This window comes from Spinacia oleracea, chromosome 2, assembly GCF_020520425.1.
Source record: "Spinacia oleracea cultivar Varoflay chromosome 2, BTI_SOV_V1, whole genome shotgun sequence".
Taxonomy (NCBI): Eukaryota; Viridiplantae; Streptophyta; class Magnoliopsida; order Caryophyllales; family Amaranthaceae; genus Spinacia; species Spinacia oleracea.
Genome location: NC_079488.1, coordinates 108,227,008 through 108,249,982, shown reverse-complemented (window position 1 = coordinate 108,249,982; position 22,975 = coordinate 108,227,008). Strand labels below are relative to the sequence as shown.

At 36.3% G+C, this 22,975-nt stretch overlaps 2 protein-coding genes and 1 non-coding gene across 3 annotated transcripts; 1 reads left to right on the top strand and 2 right to left on the bottom strand.

Moving 5' to 3' along the window:
• Positions 1-627: 627 nt before the first annotated feature.
• Positions 628-6,132, bottom strand: LOC110782166 (E3 ubiquitin ligase BIG BROTHER-related). Its single transcript, XM_021986281.2, has 7 exons — positions 5,671-6,132; positions 4,386-4,755; positions 4,229-4,287; positions 2,536-2,577; positions 2,264-2,385; positions 2,079-2,187; positions 628-837 (listed from the first exon to the last, which is right to left on the bottom strand). Exons 1-7 carry the CDS (start codon positions 5,929-5,931, stop codon positions 790-792), a joined length of 1,011 nt encoding a protein of 336 aa, XP_021841973.1. The 5' UTR covers positions 5,932-6,132; the 3' UTR covers positions 628-789.
• Positions 6,133-8,410: 2,278 nt separating this feature from the next.
• On the top strand, positions 8,411-20,023 carry LOC110782167 (peptidyl-prolyl cis-trans isomerase FKBP43). The gene is made up of 10 exons (XM_021986283.2): positions 8,411-8,822; positions 15,305-15,378; positions 15,477-15,712; positions 16,850-16,983; positions 17,584-17,785; positions 18,622-18,856; positions 18,944-19,031; positions 19,112-19,153; positions 19,292-19,340; positions 19,443-20,023. The coding sequence occupies exons 1-10, from the start codon at positions 8,810-8,812 to the stop codon at positions 19,522-19,524; spliced, it is 1,155 nt and encodes a 384-aa protein (XP_021841975.2). The 5' UTR covers positions 8,411-8,809; the 3' UTR covers positions 19,525-20,023.
• A 2,171-nt stretch (positions 20,024-22,194) lies between these two features.
• On the bottom strand, positions 22,195-22,267 carry TRNAF-GAA (transfer RNA phenylalanine (anticodon GAA)). Its single transcript has one exon. It is a non-coding gene; the product is annotated as a tRNA-Phe (tRNA).
• Between the last annotated feature and the right edge of the window lie 708 nt (positions 22,268-22,975).

The window sequence follows — 22,975 nt, the reverse complement described above, 5'->3', positions numbered from 1 at the left end:
TAAACGAACAAGGGAAAATGAAAAGGAAAAAAAAACCATACACAAGTGAATACAAAGCTATCCATATAAGTTTTTATATCATAACTATTTTTGTTTTCAAAATTATTGGGTTATAAGTTTGGCCTTATTATTAACCTTGTCCAACAAAACCCTATAAATCTATAATCATTGAGCTACCCTGTCCAATAACCACGTCTAATTTTAAGTTTTTAACCATACGCCAAGCCATTCATTGGTATTTTTACAGGGCTGTTTTTACTCATTTCTACATAACCTACAATGAAGGGAATTGACACAGCACAAGGGGTGGTAAAAGCCATACAAATTTCGCTTCCAGCAATTTGACTTTCAAGACGTATACAGTATCATCCTTTTCCACTTTTTCAGAGCTTAAGGGTCAATTTAGTAAAAATGACGCCTCTTGTACCAAGGGTGGATCATGTTCAGGCCACGAGTCACGACTTTCAGTTTTGTGCAACAATTGCACCGTAGCATATGCCAGGGTCAAATACAGAACGCCACATCACATCAAAATTGGTTAACTAACTATCTTTTTAAACTTCTGGAAACCTGCTTCCTTAGTCAAAAAGCAAAAGGCGCTACTATTTTACTTCAGCAAGGGAAAAATGAGACAAAGAAGGCATTCCATTCTCGAATTGGGAATAATGAATTATTCAAGAACAGATACAACAGGTGACAGAAGAAAAAGCACGAGAACCAGATCTATGGCTTTTAATCAGCAATTTCATGTAGAATGTAATATACACCAAAGTATCATCCATCCCTTCATTAGCTATTTTGAGACGTTGAAACCTCTGTGCTGCAAACAGGACAAGCCTGCATCAATAAGGACAAGGGATAATAAGCAAACATTAGAATTCAATGGCTAGCAACTTAGTCCCTGAGAAAAAAAGATAAAAAAAAGATAAAAAATAAGTGCTAAAAAAAAAATCGGGAGCCAAAATCATTTCTCAGCAATCATTAAAAGAATGCAACAGTATGTAGTACAAAAAAAAAAACATTATACAGAGTAGGTCAGATGTGAAGTCTATTCTAATTTAATATTGCATCAAGGTTTTGAGAAGCTTTAGCATTTCCAATAATTGATTTCTATCAAAATTCTAAATTAATATTGCACCAAGGTTTTGATCTATTTGAGAAGCTTTCCATTTCCAATAGTTGTTTCTATCAACATAAGTACATAACTAGTTGAATTTACAAAAAAGACTTGCAAAAAAAATCGTGACGTTAAATCTAGAGATGATAATTCGACAACATAATACAATATTTGACAAATTAATAACAACATCAACGAGCTTTTGACCACCAAAAGTCAAATGTGACACACAATTTCAAAATGCACGTTGTACTTTCTTGGCATCAACTTTACAACGTGCCTTAAAGCATAACAGTACTCAAGAGTCTCCAAACAAGGTCACTTCATCTTAGCTAGTGCAAAATGCAAAAAGCACATGCATCACAAATCACAAAGGGCAAAAAAGGTGCTAGCACTTGATCTAAAGCACTAATTGGAACAGGGTAGCAATTCCAATATAGGGCACAGGAATAACAAAAACCAATACAGTATGCATAGGATCTACATAACAATAACACGGAATCCACTGTCCTAATCACTCACGGGTCTGCTGCACAAGACTATGCTAAACGTAATTTACATATATTAGTATATAAAGTTATAAACTGATCAGCTACTTTAAAATGAGAAAGCCAATAACTTGAGAATCAGGGAGAACAACTAGTCTCGTTGCAAGGGTCAGTAAGAAAGAAAGAAAATTATCCCAGGACTGACAAATAGGCGGATACTACGCATGACTTTGTCAAATTCACAACGAGTCCGAAACCACCAAGAATGTATCCTGCTGTTGGCAGGATCAAGGAGGCCCGGACGCATGCTGTTTTTTGTTAAATAAAGCAGCCATCTCACAAGATTAACAGTCAAACACACACAATTACTCAAGTAATATATCCCGGAAGTTTGAACAAGTAGAAGGTGAATGTAACAGAAAATCATCATTTCATACTGAATATCAGATAATACGTGCCCAGTGCTTCCTCACCTTTTTAATTTTCAACCAATTATTTATGCAATCTGAATGGTAGAGATGCTTGCAAGGAAGTGTGGTCAATCCATCACCATCCTCATAGTCTAACCGGCAAATGACGCAACTGCAACAGCAGCAAAGGAAAGACATCAATATATGATAGAAGTCTTCAGAATAGAAACCTACTTGTATCCACTTACGTATCAGCCTCGGTTTCATTATTGTTTTGAGATTTATAATTTGTCGAGGGCAGCGATGCAATTGTATCAGCTGATAATCCTCTACTCTCTGTACCAACTACATCACCCAGAGCAAGCAGTTCCTGTCAAAGTTTAATTGAGCGTCATTAGTTCGAATACAATTACCTGATTTACCTAATAAGAAAGCTCCCTGAGAACAACCTCATACAAAAGCTCATCACATAATGCAAAACTTAAATATTGAACATGTATTCTGAAAATACCAGAATTACCTCATAGGAAAGTTCATCAGGATCAACCTCCTCCCACGTATCCTGAAAACATAAGAAATAAAGACTCACATATTTCAGGCAGGCCAAGAAAGGACCAGAGAAGAACTTAGGAATTTAAGACAACAAAAACGTGAAAAGTTCATGAAGCAACAGGTCGAGGGTACCAAATTTCAATAAGCTAATATGCAAAAGTATCAGGTGGCAGGCATTAAACAAACAGTTTTCCAAGTTACACATTCCAGGTGGCAGGAATCCGCTTACACAGAAATAGTGGCTCTCCGAGCCAAAGTGTCCACTTACGTATCAGCACCGTAGCCACATTTAAGTTTCAAGACGTATTTATATAAATGAGACACATTTATATACTTCACAAATCAAGTTGTCTTTCCGAAGGCTGTTATCCCAAAGAAGAATCAGCAAGAAGATGAATATAAAGATACTTAACCCATTAAAAAAAGTAAAAACACTTAAACCATTAAATTGGTCTCGTGTTTAAGGTATAGCAGGATTAACAGGAGATCCTGTTTCTTTCTCAACAATATTGAAAGAGTCTTTAATAGAAAAAAAAAAAAAAATCAAACTTGGATAACGGACTAAATCACATGTTCTTGTTTACTCTGAAGTAGTAGGCAAGTCAGTTGACTCTAAGGTCAATGGAGTTATATAACTATTCTTTCCATGTGAACCATAAGAACCTTGTTGGAGGCATTGAACTATTGAAGTGATGACATGATTTGGCACAACAAAAGATAAAACAAGCCATAAAAGATCTGCACCTTATCCACTATGAAAGAGGGAACTAAGTCCTCAACACAGACAAAGAAACCTAAAGTGAGAACAGGAGTCGCCATTATAACAAGAAGCATATTATTATTATCATTACCCCATTGCATCAAAGAGGCTCCCGCAAGAAGCGGGGTAAGGGAGGTCGGACGTATGCAACCTTACCCAGCAATTGCAGAGAGGTTGTTTCCAATTGACCCAAAAGCGATAACGGGACGACAACGGGACGACCATCTTCTGCTTCATGGAAAGGAAGCGAAGAGGTTTTAAGAGCCATTTTGATTTAGTCGATTACATCCCACAGCCAAAAGAACAAATGAATCATTGGCTCCATTGGAAATGGACATTATAACAAGAAGTATCTCAATTGAAAATAGACACGGAGACCAGTAAGAAGGCAACCAGCAAAAGGCTGTTGCATATATATAAAGATACTGTGCGGCTTTTGACAATACAACAATAAATTGCCATGGTTTAGATTTTACAAACACTTGGGAGCCCTTGAATGTTCATTTCAAACAATCAAGTCGAAGCAAGTAAAAACATTATGTCCGCAGCTTGTCTATATCTTCATAAACTAAGCTACTTGGAAAGAAGTTGCATACAAAAGAATATATATAGAAACTACTGCTAGGAAAAAATAATAATACAAAAAGAAAAATTATGTCAAAGAGGAAAGAATACATTTTCACATTGAACATATACAAGCATAAATTGTCAAGCTGTATTATTCTTTTAAAGCATATTCAATTTACAGAAGGCATAGTAACAGTACTTTATGTGATTGCGGTTTGATATTATATTCACTTCTCTTTAACCCATGAAAATGCATCAGAAAAAAATTGAGCTGTCTAATGCGTCTTCAAACAACAGCTAACCATGAAAAAAACATTGAAAAGAGTAGCACTACCTGAGAATGATCCCCATGATCCCCGTGATCCTCATGCTCCTCCACATCTACTATTTCTCCTGCAACCATCAGACAGTGGCAATACAGCATTTACTAATCATGTGATACATTAGCATGGAAACTACTAATTCTGAACTCGTATTCAGACTACACTTACGTTCAGTTATGCCAGCCATAGCTAACAATCTAGCAGCCATTTCCCTCTCTTCAGCATCCTGTAAGGCCCTCGCATATGACTCATCATCAGGATACGCACTAGGATCAAGTTCAACATTAGGTTCATCGTCATCACCAGAATCATCATGAGCCTGAATGTCGAACGCATCCTCACCCTCATCATAATTTTCAATATACTCTTCATTCTCCTCATCATCGTCATCGTCTTCATCTTCTTCATCATATTCATGATCATGGGAGTCACCAAAGTCATCATCATCATCATCAGGAATATATATTCCAGTCTCCCACCTTCCAAAACCAACACCGCCGCCACCCCCATTCATGCTTAGCATCATGTATGCCCTTTCCTGCTCAATAACAAATCGCAAAAAAACTAAGTAAAACAACCAAATTCATGCAATGCGCATTCTTGGGGATTGCATTCTCTTTATCATTACCAGGGCTGGCTATAGGCCGGTGCTAAAGAACAGAGGGGGGAGGGGAAGGAGGGAAGAATGGAAGGGGGGCAAGTTTTTCTAGAATAATAATAATAAAGCAATATAAGCTTAAGCGCGCATCAAGTCCATAGATAAATATACATGCCCAATGGTTGGTAGATGGTGTGCAATTGTTATGTTTTGTCAGTTAGTAACTGCTACTGCTAGAGCAGTGGGAAAGTTACCCCCCAGTACCATTCGCCCTCTCTCCGACATCTCATTCACAAGCCACACGATTCTATTGCCAAGGAGGTTCACCAACCACATCACCCAAATTTCTTATGTCCTACACATCGTTTTTCCTGCTTTCTCCCCTTCTTTTCTTTCTCATTTGACTTTCCTTCTTTTCCCCTATTTTGCTGTGTTTCCCCTTTCTTTTTCAATTTGATGCACACAATAACCTAGATTCAACAACCTTGTTTCCATAACCCATAACACCTATCACATGCAACCCAACCTATGAAATTTCTTTTCATTTCATCAGATTAACAGTATCTTAGGAAGTTTTAATTTCCCTCCCTCCAGTTTGAGTTGAAACTTGTGTTATTGTGTTCAAGTTCCCCAAGACAGATAAGACAGAAATTCGCTAAATAAAGTACTGTATATAAATTAAGCTTCAATCAACAATTAAAATACAAAAAGAATCCCTAATATATTAACACACAGAAGCAGCTCATACAATTGTGAATTCGTGACTAAAACTATATAAAAATTACTGCTCTAACAACAACAACATAATAGCGCCAATCTTATACTACAAAGAATGGAAAGTGATTGAGGAATTACCTGCTCCTGTAAAGTGCGGGCAAGAGCGAGGTCAGCATCGACTTGACTAAGGTTGGTGAACGGAGTTCTAGAAGACTGCCGAGAGAGAGAAGCACCATCCGATCTGCCGTCGCCATCGACGGCGACGGTAGCACCAGCATCAGCAGCGGAGTTTGAATTGGCAGTAGTGACATCGGAATTAGGGTTAGAGTTTGTTGCGGCGGAATCTTGGGCGGATGTTTTAGCAGCGCCACCATCGACAATCTTTGAATTTTCATCCATAGCGGCGGCGGCGGCGGTGGAGTAGCTGGCTTTCCTTTGGGGATTGGATTTGATTGACGGAAAAGAGAAGAAAAAGGTTCAGGCGAGTTTGGAGTGAGAAGGTTTCGACAAAAAAAGGTTTGATGAAATACGCAAGATTTTGATTTGAGTGAGAGTTTGAAAAAGAGGAGATATTTGGTTCGGTAGCGTCTGGCTTTTCCAACGTTCTAATAACAACATACTCCGTAATATTTTTAAATAAATTTAAATTAATTAGGAAAATGTGGAGTTCGATGTGCTAAAAAGAATGCTTTGATAAATAAAAAGTTAAGTTGTGGCTTGTTCAATTTTGTGATACGTATTGTCAATGTTCAATTTTGTGATTTTTTTAGGATTTTTTTTTTGGATAAAACCACCTTTTAAAGTTCAACTTTTTAAAATAATCACCTTATATGTTTTTTTTTTAAAAAAATCACTTCATTATCTTCCTGTTTCTAATTTTGGCTACTAAGGTCCTCACTTTTTTATGTACTATATTAATTAAAATTGAATTGAAAACTTTTCCCATGTACTATATTCCACTTTTCCCATGTACTACTCCCTCCATTCCTTTTTGTTGTTCCCCTAAGGAATGTTGGGTGGTTTTTAAGAAAACTGGAATCTTGGGTTGTATTGGGATATGAGTAATGATGGGGTGTAAGAATAATAATTGGGGGTAAGAGATTATATATATAAAAATAAAGTTAAGTGAGAGATAATATTAAAAAAATAAGATAAATGGGAGATATTTTATTATTAATAACAAAAAAAAAATCAGATTAAATTCAAACCAGAAAAATCATCAAAATTTTAAACAAAAAAAATCAAGAAAATTCAAACCAGAAAATCAACAAAAAAATAATCAAGAAAAATAACTAAAAAAAACCCCAGAAAATTCCACAAAATAAACCAAGAAAATCAAACAAAAAATCGACCAAAAAGTTGGGAAAAAACCAAAGATGAAGATTCGACAAGATAGCAACCCAGAAAATTCATAAAATTCGACAAGATAGCAACCCGGAAAATTCGACAAGATAGAAACCCAAAAAATTGAGAAAAAATCAACCCAGAAAAGAATTCAACCCAGAAATATGAACCCAGAAATATGAACCCAGAAATATCAACCCAGAAATATCAACCCAGAAATATCAACCCAGAAATATCAACCCAGAAATATGAACCCAGAAATATGAACCCAGAAAAAATCAACCCAAAAAATCAAAAAAAATTCAACCCAGAAATATGAACAAATTCAACCCTTAAAATACGAACAAATTCAACCCAAAATCAACCACCAAATCCGACGAAATTTAACCCAAAAATCGGCCAAAATCAACCCATAAACTCAGCCAAAAATCGACCAAAATTAACCCAAAAATTCGACGAAATGTAACCCAAAAATCGGCCAAAATCAACCCAAAAACTCAGCCAAAAATCGACCAAAATTAACCCAAAAATTCGACGAAAATCAACCGAGAAATTCGACCAAATTCAACCAGAAAAATCGACAAAAAAAATTAATACTCACTTGATCCTTGCTATCACTCACGATTTTAAGGATTTAGAGGTTAAATTCGACCATAAAAACTCTAGATCTAGAGTTTTTATGGTCGAATTTCACCATTTAAAGCCATAATACGCATTCTTGAGAGAAACAGAGAGAGGAAGGAGGGTGGTGGCGGTGGCGGACGTGTGGTGGTATATGTGGCGGCGAACAAGAATGAAAAATGAAGAACATTTTAGTGTTCTTAAGAGAAATAGAGAGAGAAAAGTGAGAGAGGAAGGAGGAGAGAGAGAGAAAAGTGAGAGGAGAAAGATGGAAAATGAAGAACTAATGTTCTTGAGAGGAAGGAGGAGAGAGAGAAACAGAGAGAGGAAGGAGGAGAGAGAGGAACAGAGAGAGGAAGGAGGAGACGGTCGAAAATAGGAGAGAGATGAAGATAGGGACGGGTCAATTGGATGAATAAAATAATGAAAGTGGTGAAATTTAGGTTGGGAAAAGGGTAGAATCTTAGGGTTTTTTGGTAAATAGTGGGGAATCTTAGGGTAAATTGGTAAAAAAACTATGGCCAAAAATAGTAAAGATTCAGTAGGGGAACAACAAAAAGAAATGCCAAAAAAGGAAATGGGAACAACAAAAAGGAATGGAGGGAGTATATTCCACTTTTCCCATGTACTATATTCTCTTTCACATGTACTTTATTCCACTTTTTCATACAACTCAATCATCATTTGTACTTTATTCTACTTTTTCATGTACTATATTCCACTTTTCTTAAAATCCGTGTTTTTGGTCAAATAGGAAGATAATTATGGGACGGATGGAGTAATTGTTATTCACATTATAATCCGTGGCATGGCCCGAGCCAACATACTATTTCCTGATATAAACCGTAAAAAAACAAATAAAACCTCTTACGTGTTGGACACTTGGACCTACTTAAACTTTTTTCTCATGGGTATCGTCGACTTCGGGCTGATCGCCTGAATCAGCAAAAATGGGCCACGAATTTCCCATTTTCAATTTTCGAAAGAAACCGGAAAACCCTACTCCCTCTTCCCCTCTCCACGAGACATAGGCGAATTGGCGCCAAAACCGCCATTAACATAAACTTTCGCCAATCACCAAACTTTCGACCACCCATACCCAAATTACTGCTCTCCTCAACTTCTCGTCAGTTTAGGGCGCCTTAATTAGACCTAATCCGTTAAAGGTGGTGTTGTTTCCAAAAAAAATTAAAAAATTTAAAGTGGTATTGTTCATCTCAGGAAGGGAAATCGCCTTAGGCTTTTTTGTTTTGTTTTTTTTCAAAATTCTCAGTTGCAGAGTGGGAGCTGAAGAGGTTATTTCCCCGCAGACATGGCTTTTTGGGGTTAGTTTTCTCATTTTTGTCTCTTGTTTTGGATTTAATCTTTGAAGTTTTTATGAAACTAGTTGTTGGATAGCGCGCACGATCCCCGAAGGTATACAAAATTATTTTTGTAAAAATGTTACTTAAAAGCTAGTAACTTACCATTTATGGTAAAAGCTAGAAATGATATGTTAAAGTTAGATGTTGGATTTACATGTAACAGGAAATAGAAACCATATGCATTTTAATTGATAGTTCGAAGGTACAATATATAGGCAATTATACCCAAAACAATACATTTTGTATAGCAATGGAAGGGTGAAATCGTAAACGCTCTATTATTAAGAATAAGACAAAATAAAACAAAGAAGGAAATGAGGGGCATGCACGTAAATGCACTATTGGGTGAATAGTAATCAAAGTATGAAGCTTTATAAGTGTTAGGATTACAACTATTTGGCAATTAAAATAACAGGGTTTATCTGTTTGCATGATTTTGGAATGCAGAAGATAATAAGTTATTATTTTTTTTAGTTAATTATTATATTGATGTGTTTTTTCCTGTATTGTGATTGATTGGTAGGTTTTGAAATGGGGTGTTTCTGATTGCAATATTGAGAACTGAATTATTCTGTGAATAATCAGTCTGAATTTATGAGTGTGAATGCAGCAAAACTCTGAGCTTTTAAGAATGCAGAAGAGAGAGATGAGAAAGAAAGGTGGCTGCCAAATGATTATTGTTATTGCTTCAACCCTAAACTCCAACGTTCACCTTTCCTTACATTATATATCCTAGCTACAGGACAAAACACTGAAAACAATAAAGCAGTAAAGACAAACTACATTTCATTACAGCAAATTCTATGAGGATTCTCCTAGGACTGCTGACATGGACTAAGGCTAATAAAATGTAAAGCATATAGCAGAATACGTAATTGTCCTTAATACTCCCCCTCAAGCTGGGAGTGATGTAGTAGAAGAAGCTCCCAACTTGCTGAGTAGTTTTTGATGTTGTTTAACTGGTAGGATTTTGGTGAGGATGTCAGCAACCTGATTAGTAGAAGAGACATGTTCAGTGATGATTTCTCCAGCTTGAATCTTGTCTCTAATGTAGTGACAATCAATTTCAAGGTGCTTTGTCCTCTCATGCAGGACCGGGTTTGCTGCTATTGCCAATGCAGCTTCGTTGTCACACTTCAATATTGTTGGAGGTAGGTGTTTTAGGCCTAGGTCTTTGAGTAGAGTTTTGAGCCAAGTGACTTCACATGTTGTGATAGCCATGGACCTATATTCTGCCTCAGCTGTTGATCTGGCCACCACCGTTTGTTTCTTTGCTTTCCATGAGACTGGTGATTGACCGAGGAATATGCAGTAGCCTGAAGTCGACCTTCTAGATATAGGGCAGCTTGCCCAATCGCTGTCACAATAAGCAGCGAGGTATGCAGCTGATGTAGAAGCAAACAATATGCCTTGCGAGTATGTGCCAAGCAGATATCTGAGGAGTCTCTTGGCTGCTTGCATATGAACCGTTGTAGGCTGGTGCATGTGTTGACTTAATAGTTGCACAGAGAATGCAATGTCAAGGTCTTGTGATTGTCAGGTAGATCAATTTTCCAAGTAACCTCTGGTATGCAGTTGGTGAGGGGAGAATATCTCCTTTATCAGGTGTCAATTTCAGATTAGGATCCATGGGAAGCTGAAGTGGTTTAGCATCCATCATGTTGTATTCTTTGAGAAGGTCCGGAGTGTATTTCCTTTGTGATACGAAGAAGCCAGTTGAGGATCTATCAATTTCCAAACCCAAGAAGTACCTTAGCTCTCCTAGATCTTTCATGAGGAAGGCATGACTTAACATGTCTTTCAGCTTCTGAATTTCTTCTAGGGAATTTCCTGATATCAAGAGATCATCAACATACACTAAGATCAGTGTTATGTTGTCGTGTCGAGTTTTTGTAAAGAGACTATAGTCAGCTTTAGATTGATTGTACCCAAATTCCACCAGAGTAAGTGACAGTTTAGAAAACCATTGCCTAGGAGCTTGTTTTAGGCCGTATAGGGATTTCTTCAGTTTGCACACTGTTGTGGATGATGGTTTTTTAGCTTCTGTATTTAGCTCAATTCTGCTCCCAAAGTGAGTATAACCCTTAGGCATTTTTATATACACACATTCATGCAAATCTCCATGGAGAAAAGCATTGGTCACATCCATTTGGAATGTGTACCAATCTTGCATTGCTGCAACTGCCAATACAGCTCTAACAGTAGTCATCTTAGCAACGGGTGCAAAGGTCTCAGCATAGTCCTCCCCGTACCTCTGATTGCATCCAAGTATAACCAATCTGGATTTGTACCTTTCTACACTGTCATCAGAGTTGAATTTGGTTCTATATAACCATTTGCATCCAATTGCAGTCTTCCCCAGTGGAAGTGTCGTGACATCCCAAGTATCATTTTTTTCTAGAGCTTCTAGCTCTTTGTTCATGGCTACAACCCACTGAGATTGTGATACAGCCTCTTTGAATGATATAGGGTCTTTAGAGTTGATGATCTTAGAGAGAAAACAGAAGAAAGTTGGCTCTAGAATAGCATCAGCAATGTCGGATATCGAGGCAAAGTTAGCTGAAGGCATTTGAACTTTGTAATCTTTCATCCAACCTGGTTGAGTGATATTTCTGGTTGTTCTTCTAGGTTCCTCCACCACTGTAGGAGATAGATGTGGTGACTGATGCATAGGAGATAGAGACTGAATGGGTTGCGTAGGTGATGAAGGTTGAGGAGTATCCTGACTTTCAGTTTCTCGTTCTATCTCATCATTAGCAAACCAGTAATGATCATGAGCAAACACAGGTTTGGTTGTTTCTGGTTTCGGGTTAGGAATAGGTTTCATGTAGTTTTGATCTGTGTTGGTGTGAAATAGGAACACTTCTTCATGGAACGTGACATCCCTCGAAACAAACATCTGCATATTGAGAAGGTTAAGAAGTTTAAACCCTCGCTGAGTTGGTGGATATCCCATGAAGACACAAGGAACTCCCCTAGGAGAGAACTTGTCTGTAGATTGTTCTGGGTTGCTAGCAAATGCTAGGCATCCCATCACCCTTAAGTGACTATAATCAGGTTCCTTCTTGTGCAACGCTTCATATGGAGTTTTGTTCTGCAAGACTTGTACAGGAAGCCTATTTATAATGTGTGCTGCTGTCATGACACAATCTCCCCAATACATAAGAGGCAGAGCAGCTTGAAATCTCAAGGCCCTTGACACTTCTAAGATATGCCGATGCTTTCTTTCAACTCTTGCGTTCTGTTGTGGCCTTTTAACACAGGAAGTTTGATGTATTATCCCGTTTTGTGCAAAGAAAGCTCTACACGTTTCATCATCGAATTCCAATGCATTATCTGATCGCAGAAATTTTACAGATTTCTTGAAGTGATTTTTAGCATAACTCAAGAATGTTTCAAGAGTACTCAAAGATTGAGATTTGAACTGCAACAGGTAGATCCAAGTAGATCTAGTATGATCATCAACTATGGTCATGAAATGCCTGTATTTTCCTCTGGTGCACACTCTATACGGGCCCCAAATATCCATGTGTATCAGTTCAAAAGGTTCAGAAGCATGGGAAAAACTCAGTTGAAAAGGAAGTTTGGTGAATTTGGACATAGGACATGTGATGCAAATAGGGTTTGTGTTTTGGATGTGAGGTTTAACAACATCAATATGTTGTAACTTTGACAAGGAAGCATGTCCAAGCCTGTGATGCCACAGGGCAAACTGATCAGGTTTGGTTTTGGGTGAGTTTAGAGGATTTTTGTGGAGTTCGGGTAATTTTTGGCTAACCAGACAAGTAGCTTTGTGTGAGGCATTCTCTTTTGTATTCAGGTAGTATAGACCGTTCTTGGCTTGGCCTATTCCTTTCACTTCCTTTGTAGAACTGTCTCTTATCTCACAGTGCCTAGCGAAGAATTGAACCTCACAATTTCCATCCTTGATTAGTTTCTGCACAGATAGCAAGTTGTGTTTGAAATTTGGCACGCACAACACATTTTTTAGTGTCAGACCAGGTGCTACACTAGTTCTACCCATGTGTGTGATTTTTGTTGTGTCACCTGTGGGAAGATTGATTCTAGGAGAGTTTTGTACCTGTACCACCTCACTCAACTTACTTAGAGATGGTGTCATATGGTCAGATGCTCCCGAATCAATAATCCATTCATCCGTTAATCCAGTAACATGGAAGCACGATATCATGCCTGAGAAATGGTTATCAATCTCTTCATCTGTCTCTGAATCTCTAATTGTTGCTTTTGTTGTGAGAGTTGGCAACAACTTAACTAGTTGATCTAGTTGTTGTTGAGTGAACAGCAGTCCAGGCTCCCCCTGAGATACATTTGCAGCCATTCTAGGGTAACTTTGCCGGTTGTTATTCCACTTGTTACCAGAGGAAGTTCCCGGTTGTTCTCTTTGAGAACCTTTTTGCACTTGTTTCCCATGTCTTGAGTGCCATTTTGGGTATCCTATGATTGTCCAACATTTTTCAGCACTGTGACCCTTTCCTCCACATGCCTTGCATATCACCACATTGTCACCTTGATTCTTGCTAAACATAGCTGACATTTCAGTCTCATACTTAGGTGTTTTTAACACCTCCCTTTGTGATTCCTCTTGTTGTAGGACTGAACATGCTATCTCTACTGTTGGAAGTGGGCTCATCATGAGCAACTGACTTCTTTGTGGACCATATATGTCATCTAGTCCATTTAAGAACTGAAAGAGTTTAGACTCTTCCTTTTGAAGGTTTATAGCTTCTATAAACTTTTTCATATCAGCATTAGTAGTATTCAACACAGGCAAAGAATTCATGCATTCTAGTTCTTCCCATATCATAGATAAAGAAGTGTAATATTCATTTATGGAGGCAGAATTTTGTCTAGTCTCATAGAGATCTTTGTTTAACTTGTATTTCCTAGAGCCATTTGTCAAAGAGAATATGGTTTCAAGTTGTTTCCATATATCTTTGGCAGAATTCACATATAATATGGACTTCTTAACTGAAGGTGAAACATTGTGATGTATCCAAGCAACCACCATATTATTGCAAATTTCCCAAAGTTCAGATTTTACCTCATCAGTTGTTTCTTTGACAGTGTCTCCATTGACAAATCCCAGCTTTCTTTTTGATGACAAGTTTATCTCCATGCTCCTTCTCCATGACCTGTAATCTGCAGCTCCTTGGAGCTTATCTACTACTATTGAGGAAGCACTATCAGAAGGGTGTAAGAAAAGTGGATTTTGGATGTCAGAGAAGCTGTATTTAGACATCTTAGAAGAATAATAGGGAAAAAGATCAGATTTTTGGGAAAGATAGATTCTTCAGAAAAGTTAGATTCCGAAAAATTGGATGAGAGGAAGAGAAAGGCTCGATTTTTAAGAGTGTTGTTTGATATTGTGAGGGCTTAAAGCAGAATACTCAATTTTAGCTCACATTCAGTGGCTCTGATACCATGAGAACTGAATTATTCTGTGAATAATCAGTCTGAATTTATGAGTGTGAATGCAGCAAAACTCTGAGCTTTTAAGAATGCAGAAGAGAGAGATGAGAAAGAAAGGTGGCTGCCAAATGATTATTGTTATTGCTTCAACCCTAAACTCCAACGTTCACCTTTCCTTACATTATACTTCCTCCGTCTTTTAATACTCGCAACGTTTGGACTTTTGCCACTATTCATATAATCTACTTTGACTATTCTTAGTGCTTTTTATATAAGATAAAACATAGTCATGTGGGATCTTGTTAGATTCGTCTCAATGTGTATTTTCAAAATATCAACTTTTTATAATTTTTGCATAAAGAGAATTTAAGATATAAATGATCAAAGTTGCGCATTGGCATGCGTGAAACTAACAAACGTTGCGAGTATTAAAAGACGGAGGAAGTATATCCTAGCTACAGGACAAAACACTGAAAACAATAAAACAGTAAAGACAAACTACAGCTCATTACAGCAAATTCTATGAGGATTCTCCTAGGACTGCTGACATGGACTAAGGCTAATAAAATGTAAAGCATATAGCAGAATACGTAATTGTCCTTAATAAATATTTAGTGTCATAAGGAGGAGAATGTTTGATTGTATACAAAAACTTACATAAGACTATCAAATAGTTATAATTTTTAATCAAATAGTTATAATTTTTAATCAAATAGTTACTCAATGTGATTAAATAATTACTCAACGTGATCAAATAGTTATAATTTTCAATCAAATAGCTACTCAATATGATCAAATGGTTATATTATACAATTATTAATTACACTCTCCAATAGAATCAAACAAGTATACCTTCTAATCAAATAGTTATATCTTCTACTCAGATAGTTTTTTTTTTTAAGCTAACATCAGCGGTCTTGCGCATATGGCGGTTTAATTGGAGACATACTTTTCTATACACGAATTTTGATTTAATTTGTGGGTAATTTTTACTGAATTGGGATTGTTTGTAGGAGTTGAAATTAAACCAGGAAAGCCATTTACTCTTTCCCCTAATCAATCTTGTGGAAGACTCCGAATAAGCCAGGTAAAACTTCCTCAACTTTTTACATGATTAAAGCAGAATGTTGCAAATATATAAAGTTTATGGATATTTTTCATTCTTATTCTGTTGGGTATTTGTAGGCTACACTAGGGATGGGGTCTTCTAACAGTAGGAGTTATGTTCAGTGCAATGTGGGCAAGAAGACTCCTGTTATGTTGTGCGTTTTACTGCCTGATAAAGCCGAGTTCCTTCATTTGGAAGCCGAGTTTGATGAAGCAGATGAAGTCACTTTATCTGTTATCGGTCCGCGTAGTGTCTACCTTAGCGGATACTATGTAGGCAGTGCTCGACCGAGTTTGATTGGAGATGATGAGTCGTATCCTTTCTTAAACAATCATTTGAAAGACATTTTTTTGGGGTTGTAAACTTGTAATACTGTTGAGTTTTGTGGACATGCCTTTGGTTAGCTAGTAGGTCAGTAGGTATGTGAATTAGGAATAAGCGAATAATCAGATCACAGTCTTCATCACGCTGGTACTCTGGTAGTATTCTACGGATGAATGAGGTGTGTCTACTTCTTGTGCTTCCAAAACACGACAAGCTTTGTGAACTTAACCCGCTCTTTGCCTTGCAACTAACTAAGCGTTACTCCATTAAATTATGAAGAAGATTAAACTTAAGAGCCAAGCATTAAAATTGATTGTATTGACATAGTTGTTAAACTCAAGTGATATGTGTTAGCTTTCATGGTTTCTCATTTATTGTTTTACTCTTTAACTAAAATGGTTAGCAGTGCATAAGACATATTCAAATAGCTGATAAGAGCTTGCCAATTATGTAAAATTGATTATGCTTGAAAGTCTAGTGTATGTGACTCATTTATTGTGATATTTAGGTTCTCGTAGTCAATTTAGTCTTGCTTAAATATGTTGCTGCTAATGCCCAGAATGTTGATTCTTATCTTCTAGCTTGAGTTTTTCTACAATGTTAAATTCTGTTCTTTTATGGCCTAATGATGCTTCACCAATTTCATCACATGGTTATCCTTGTTTGTTTGTTATTTTAACCGTCCATTCCTGAAAAGATTTTCAAGGCTTGAAAATGGTCATTTTTTTGCTCTGGACTTCTTTGTAATGTCTCAAGAGTCCAGAGTAGTACTCTTTCCTATTCCTTTGTTTCAGTTGTATCTTTTTGAGAAATAAGACTCTCTATTATTGAAGGGTAATCATACGTACTTCTGACCCTCACCCACTAGGGAAGACACACATTTAGAGGGATTGGTGTAATGTTGATGTATGTATTACAGTTGGACAGCGTTAACTCTCGTAGTGTATCGAGTTTTAATTTAGAACCTATTAGGTGGAGCCTGTGACGGCATGGAGCTTCTAGTTTTGTTGCTCTTCATGTAAGATATATTAAACTATTATGCTTCATGCTACCCCTTTTTCCTTCTATTTGATGCTTCAAGGAATGTGTCTTTACATTGTTTGTTTTCCATTGACGGTTGTGTAAGTGAATCATACGGTGAAGATGTTGGAGAGTCCGACACGGAAGATTTTAGTGTTGAAGATGACTATGAAGAGGATAGCTTCATTGATGATAGTGATCCAGAAGTGTTTGCTCCGTCACCTTCGACTAGCGATGAAAGTAGGTTATTTGGTGTTCTCCTTCTGTTTGGTATAATGATGTTCCATTCTTGTTAGTTCTTTTTTGAGTATATAATGTCATTTTATTTATGGCTCCTTTTGGATATGGATTATGAATACTTTATATACTGCTTTAATTGATTTTTTCCCTTACAAGATATATATTTTCCGCAATTTGAAGCCATTGTGTACTCCATTTTACATGATAATTGATAAACGTTTGCCACCGCATAAGAGCATCCTTGATTCGATCCTATAGTGGTGTTGTCCATGTGTCTTGAAGTGAGCCGTATTTTAAGTCTTGAATTTTAAAAATGCTTGAAATATTCTGATTAATGTTATTTTGAGTGATGGGTGGTAAACAACTTCGATCTTGTTGCTTCTTTTTTCCCTTTTTGTGGAATGACTCAAACCACACTCACACTTGCACATGCCAGCTAGCACAAAGAAACATGTTTTGATCTGTGTACTTGCTTAATTTGAGTCCTTGTAAGTGCTGTCACAGAAATGTTCTTCATATTTACATGGTTTCTATGTGATATAGTCTGCTGTCCATTTCTATGTTGAAAGAGACAAATTGATTTTTATTTTCCTCCTGTAGTTAAAAAGAAGAAATCTGGCAACAGAAAAGGCAGTCGCAAGCGCCTTAAGAAGACATTTATATTGAGTGACTCTGAAGATGATGGAGCTATTTGTCAACAGAACACAACCAGTGATCCCATTTGTGAAAGTGAGAAAGAAGATCAGACTGCTGTCTCTTCACTGTGTGCAAATGCTAAAATGGGTGATCAAGATTTAAAAAGGTTAGTAAGATTTATTTTCGAGTACCAGAATATACAAGTCCATTTGTGGGTTTGGTTACATGTTCTTGACTGCATATTTTTATTGGACCCATCAGTATGTTGTACCCTATACAGTAGAGGAAGTAGTATATAATGAGAAGAGGAAAGAAGTAATGTAAATTATGCTTGCTGCTAGGTAAGGCACATTATTTTTTACAATAACCACTCAACTACTCAAGTAAATCCAAAGTATACTAAGGTACATGCAAAATGAAAACATTAGACTGTGTTTCAGGAAAGCCATGCATTTTTGTCCAATTTCAGGATAAAGTCCCCGTGCTCCGAATTTCAATCCACAGTTGGTCAAATACTTGGATATGTACTTATACCAGACACATGTTGGTTGTTGCCCTATTTAGGTATAAACTATAAATTGGTATGATGCAGCCTATGTTGGCAATCTTGGCATGCTAATCTGTATTTCTTTTAATCAGATCTGTATAGGCCATTGAGTTGCAATTTAGTCTAAAGCCTCTTAACTCTTAAGCAGAATGGAGATTAAAATGTTGATGGTTACGAACTAACAATGAAGATTTTTAGATTGAGAAATATTAATTCGTTTTGTATGATAGTTGTGCTGTATAGGAAAAAGTCCTCATCACTGAACATCGTTGCCTGCTCCCATGCCTCGTAATTGTTGTATGTGCTAGAATTTACTTTTACCTTTCAGAGTTTCAGTACATCTCTCTAGTGCAGTATCTGTCTTTTGCTCCATGGCTTTTGCTTGTTATCTATGATAGATGTTTCTCAGATCTGATTTTCTTTAAGATTCCGACTTGCCTTCAATCTTCATGCAGAAAGAGGCGTGTTTCTGAAAATACAACTGATGATCAGGAATCTGAAGTAAAAAAGGTTAAGAAGAAGAAAAGAAAGAATAGTAAAGAGAATGAAGCCTTAAACACTTCAAGTGTAGCAGAGAATGAGACTGATGGGAAAATAAAATGCAATACAAAGACAATTTCAGGTGGCTTGATTATTAAGGAGCTAGAGGCTGGTAAAGAAGATGGAAAAGTAGCATCCTCGGGAAAGAAGGCGAGTCTGATAACCATTTTCTTCTTTTTTACAGTATCATTTAGTGTGGCTGCTTTGGATAAATTACTGACTAAATACTGGTTTCAGGTCACTATTCATTATACTGGTAGACTGAAAAAAGGGAGCCAGATTTTTGACTCAACTGCTGGAAAAAAACCTCTGAAATTTCGCCTTGGTATGAAATTCATATTATGAACTGATTTCTTAACAGTCTCAAATTCTCAATTGATAACGTTTGTTTCTAATGTCTTCCAGGGGAAGGTTGTGTTATGGGTGGACTTGATCTTGGAGTAGAGGGTAAGTGCATGAGTCGTTTTTTAATTTTAAAATCCAAACATTTCTAAATTGGTTTTCTTTATGCTGTTTCTTCAACATACTTTAAAACATCCCTTCAAAATGACTATTGTGCTGATATCTTACATTATGTTTTTTTAGGTATGAAAGTTGGTGGTAAAAGAAGGCTTCAAATACCGCCGGAATTGGGGTAACATTTCTTATACTATGTTACTATGTGTGATGTTATTTAACTAATAGCTCATTATATTCTTTGGGGGTATTTCTCACTGTTTCTGGCATATTTCTGTAGATACGGAAGTGAGGGCACGAATCTCGTACCCCCAAACTCATGGTTAACAATGGATGTTGAGTTGCTTCGAGTTCGCAGATAATTCATTAATTTGGCTGTAGAGTTGGTCAGTATGAACTTACCTATTTCGTTAACAACTACTGGATGCATCAGATTCAATTTTGGTAGTTATAGGTTCTTTACATGCCTTACAAAGAGCAAATTTTTTTTGTCAACAAGTTATATACCTATTATTTCTTGTCGAATTTCGGTATTATAGGAGGGATCCTTTGATATAGAAGTATTTAGTGAACAAGATAACTGCTAGCAACATTTTGTTATGTAAACGGATTTGTTACCAGCTCTTACAAATACAGTAATCCTTATTCTTGTACTCCCTCCGTCCCATAATATAGTGCATGTTTTCCTAGAATGGTGTACCTAAATGATGTGCCTATTTCTATTTTAAACAATTAATTTTTACCCATAATACCCTCATGCACTAATTGTAATTCCAATATTGTCCTAAAAAAGTCAGAATTTTTACTTTGCAAATTGTACTATTTAACTTTTATTCAATCCATGTGCTTGATTTTTGTCTTTTTTAGGTCTATTTATTATTGTTAAAATATATTATTGATAGGGAAAATATAATATTGTGTTTTGTATTGTGTTTTGTTATACGTGGGCATACGCCTCTATTTATAATACAAACTAGATCTCCTACTCTTCATAGGTTTCCTAATTCATATAGACTTCTATCTTATATCATATAGCCTAGTTATAACATAACTCTACTATATTCGATATTCTATCATATAGGATAACTGCCTTATCCTCAATACCCTCCCGCAATCGGAACGGCAGTTTCACGAACGTTGCGATTGGAGAAATAAAAAAAATATGCCATATGCTTGTCTTGTCGTGTCAAGGAGTCCTGTCGTTACTGTCGTTTCAAGGAGTCCTGTCGTTTCGTACAAGGAAAAAAATGTCATATGGTTGTCTTGTCGTATCAAGGAGTCATGTCGTTACTGTCGTTTCAAGGAGTCCGGTCGTTTCGTACAAGAGAAAAATTGTTATATGCCTGCCTTGTCGTGTCAAGGAGTCCTGTCGTTAATGTCGTTTCAAGGAGTCCGGTCGTTTCGTACAAGAGAAAAATTGTTATATGCCTGCCTTGTCGTGTCAAGGAGTCATGTCGTTACTGTCGTTTCAAGGAGTCCGGTCGTTTCGTACAAGAGAAAAATTGTTATATGCCTGCCTTGTCGTGTCAAGGAGTCCTGTCGTTTCAAGGAGTCCTGTCGTTTCGTACAAGAAAAAAAATATCAATATGAAAAACCTCTCTCACGGCAGAAGGAGAACCGTCCATGTCTTACGACACATGAAAAACCGTCCATATCTTACGACATATGGAGAACCGATAAATAATGACAACCTATTACCACTTACTGAACATCCAACATACCTCGTATTCGATCATCAACCATATATTAAGACCGATCGAATAAAATATCACACATCCCAAAGAGAAACAAAAGAGAAACTTTATTTTTGTTTCACAACGGAAAACAAAAATCAAACATGATATTAGTATATATTGCACAGCGGAAATAATTGAATAACTCTTACAAAAACCTTACTTTTGTATAAGCACTTATGAATCCCACCGGTGGGTCTAATTTTTCAACCCACCGGCAGGGTGAAACTTTTGTAATTAATCCCAAGATCTCACCTTGCTCTTGATACCATGTCAAAATATATTATTGATAGGGAAAATATAATATTGTGTTTTGTATTGTGTTTTGTTATACGTGGGCATACGCCTCTATTTATAATACAAACTAGATCTCCTACTCTTCATAGGTTTCCTAATTCATATACACTTCTATCTTATATCATATAGCCTAGTTATAACATAACTCTACTATATTCGATATTCTATCATATAGGATAACTGCCTTATCCTCAATAATTATGTACACACATTTAATCTCTAATTTCTCTCTCCATAAAAGCCAACTAACATGTACTTTATCTTGAAAGTACAAATAATTATTGTTTTTATTATCAATGTTATCTTTACCTTAATAACCGTGATTTTGGTCAAACAGGCACTATATTATGGGACGGAGGGAGTATTCTTTAAGGAGTTGAAATTATTTATACTAATATTTTGTTTGGACCCATCAAATATCAAATTTTAATAAGCTCTCATTATATATAAGAGTTCTTCACTGACAATTGCTCCGGGCCCGAAAATATCAGGACCGGCCCTGGTTGCCGGCTTACTGCAACCATAAGGGAAAGTATGAGCAGCAAATTAACCTTCTTCCTTATTCGTTAAAGAAAAAATAATGAGATCTATGATGTACCCGGTACAAGTTAAATGTGTCGCTATAATTTATACAAAGAACATAGATTAACATTATATGAAAGAATGGGTTGTCAAAAGTTGGTCATCTTCTACAAATTACCTTTTCGTTTTCTTTTATTTGTAACGTTTTGATTTTCCCTCTATTTATATACTCGATTTTGTTTATGTTTGACAATTAAAAATATACTCAAGAAAATTACAAGTCGCTTTGCACTCAATAAACGTCAAAATTGCAAGTCCTGCACCCTATATTTTTTAGTCTTTAAAATAGATGAACGCGGTAAATCTTATACTCCCTCTGTAAAAAGTCAAAACGGTGCGGATATTAAGGGACGGAGGGTTAATTGTTAAAAATAAAAAACCCAAAAAAAAAGGAAAAGAAAGAGAATAAAAAAAAAATTATGCGGTGAGCGTGGATCGAACACGCGACCTTCAGATCTTCAGTCTGACGCTCTCCCAACTGAGCTATCCCCGCTACTTATCTTATTTGATACATGATAGTCTATTTAAAAAACAAAGGTGGGACATGCAAAAATATTTATTTGTTACATGATAGTATATTTAAAAAACAAAGGTGGGACATGCAAAAATATTGAAGAAGATTGCTTTGTAATTGCCAAATTCTTTTACTCGCATTACGTTTTTATCTTATATCTGAAATTGTATTAGTCATTTATTTTGCTAAAATTTACAATTTACTCCGAATATACTGATTAAGTTATAGGCCGAAATCAATCTTTAACTTAATTTTCAATAATTAATCTTCAAAGAAGGAATTATACAAGAGAATAATTGACAATACTACAAGCTAGAACTCAAATAGCTTCTGATTTTTTGAAGGATCGGAGAAGACACTACTTCTAATGCCGCGAAGAGATTCAGAATTAAAAAATTAAGATATAGAATTAATCGATGTGGATCTTCCAATCCAATTCATACTCATCTAGTCATCTATCGATCTCATACTCCCTTTACTCCTTAATACGTCCTACTCAAACATAGACATTATTATATAAATAAATAAACCACATGAATCTCTTAGATGGTGTTTGGTTCAGGAATTTTGGGTATGAGGTATAGGTTTGGAATAGAAGGCAAAACCTATACACTGTGTTTGGTTTTCTAAACTTATACCTCAAATTCACAAGGTATAAGATTTAGAAGTCCTAAGGGGAGGTGAGTA

Excerpts from the sequence above, each read along its gene's own strand:
- LOC110782166 (XM_021986281.2), bottom strand. The coding sequence starts at position 5,931 with ATGGATGAAAATTCAAAGATTGTCGATGGTGGCGCTGCTAAAACATCC. Across the intron at positions 4,756-5,670 it reads CCCGCACTTTACAGGAGCAG|GAAAGGGCATACATGATGCT; the intron begins GTAATTCCTCAA and ends GTTATTGAGCAG. Across the intron at positions 2,386-2,535 it reads CTGATGAACTTTCCTATGAG|GAACTGCTTGCTCTGGGTGA; the intron begins GTAATTCTGGTA and ends AAACTTTGACAG.
- LOC110782167 (XM_021986283.2), top strand. Across the intron at positions 18,857-18,943 it reads TAGCATCCTCGGGAAAGAAG|GTCACTATTCATTATACTGG; the intron begins GCGAGTCTGATA and ends TACTGGTTTCAG. Across the intron at positions 19,154-19,291 it reads ACTTGATCTTGGAGTAGAGG|GTATGAAAGTTGGTGGTAAA; the intron begins GTAAGTGCATGA and ends ATGTTTTTTTAG.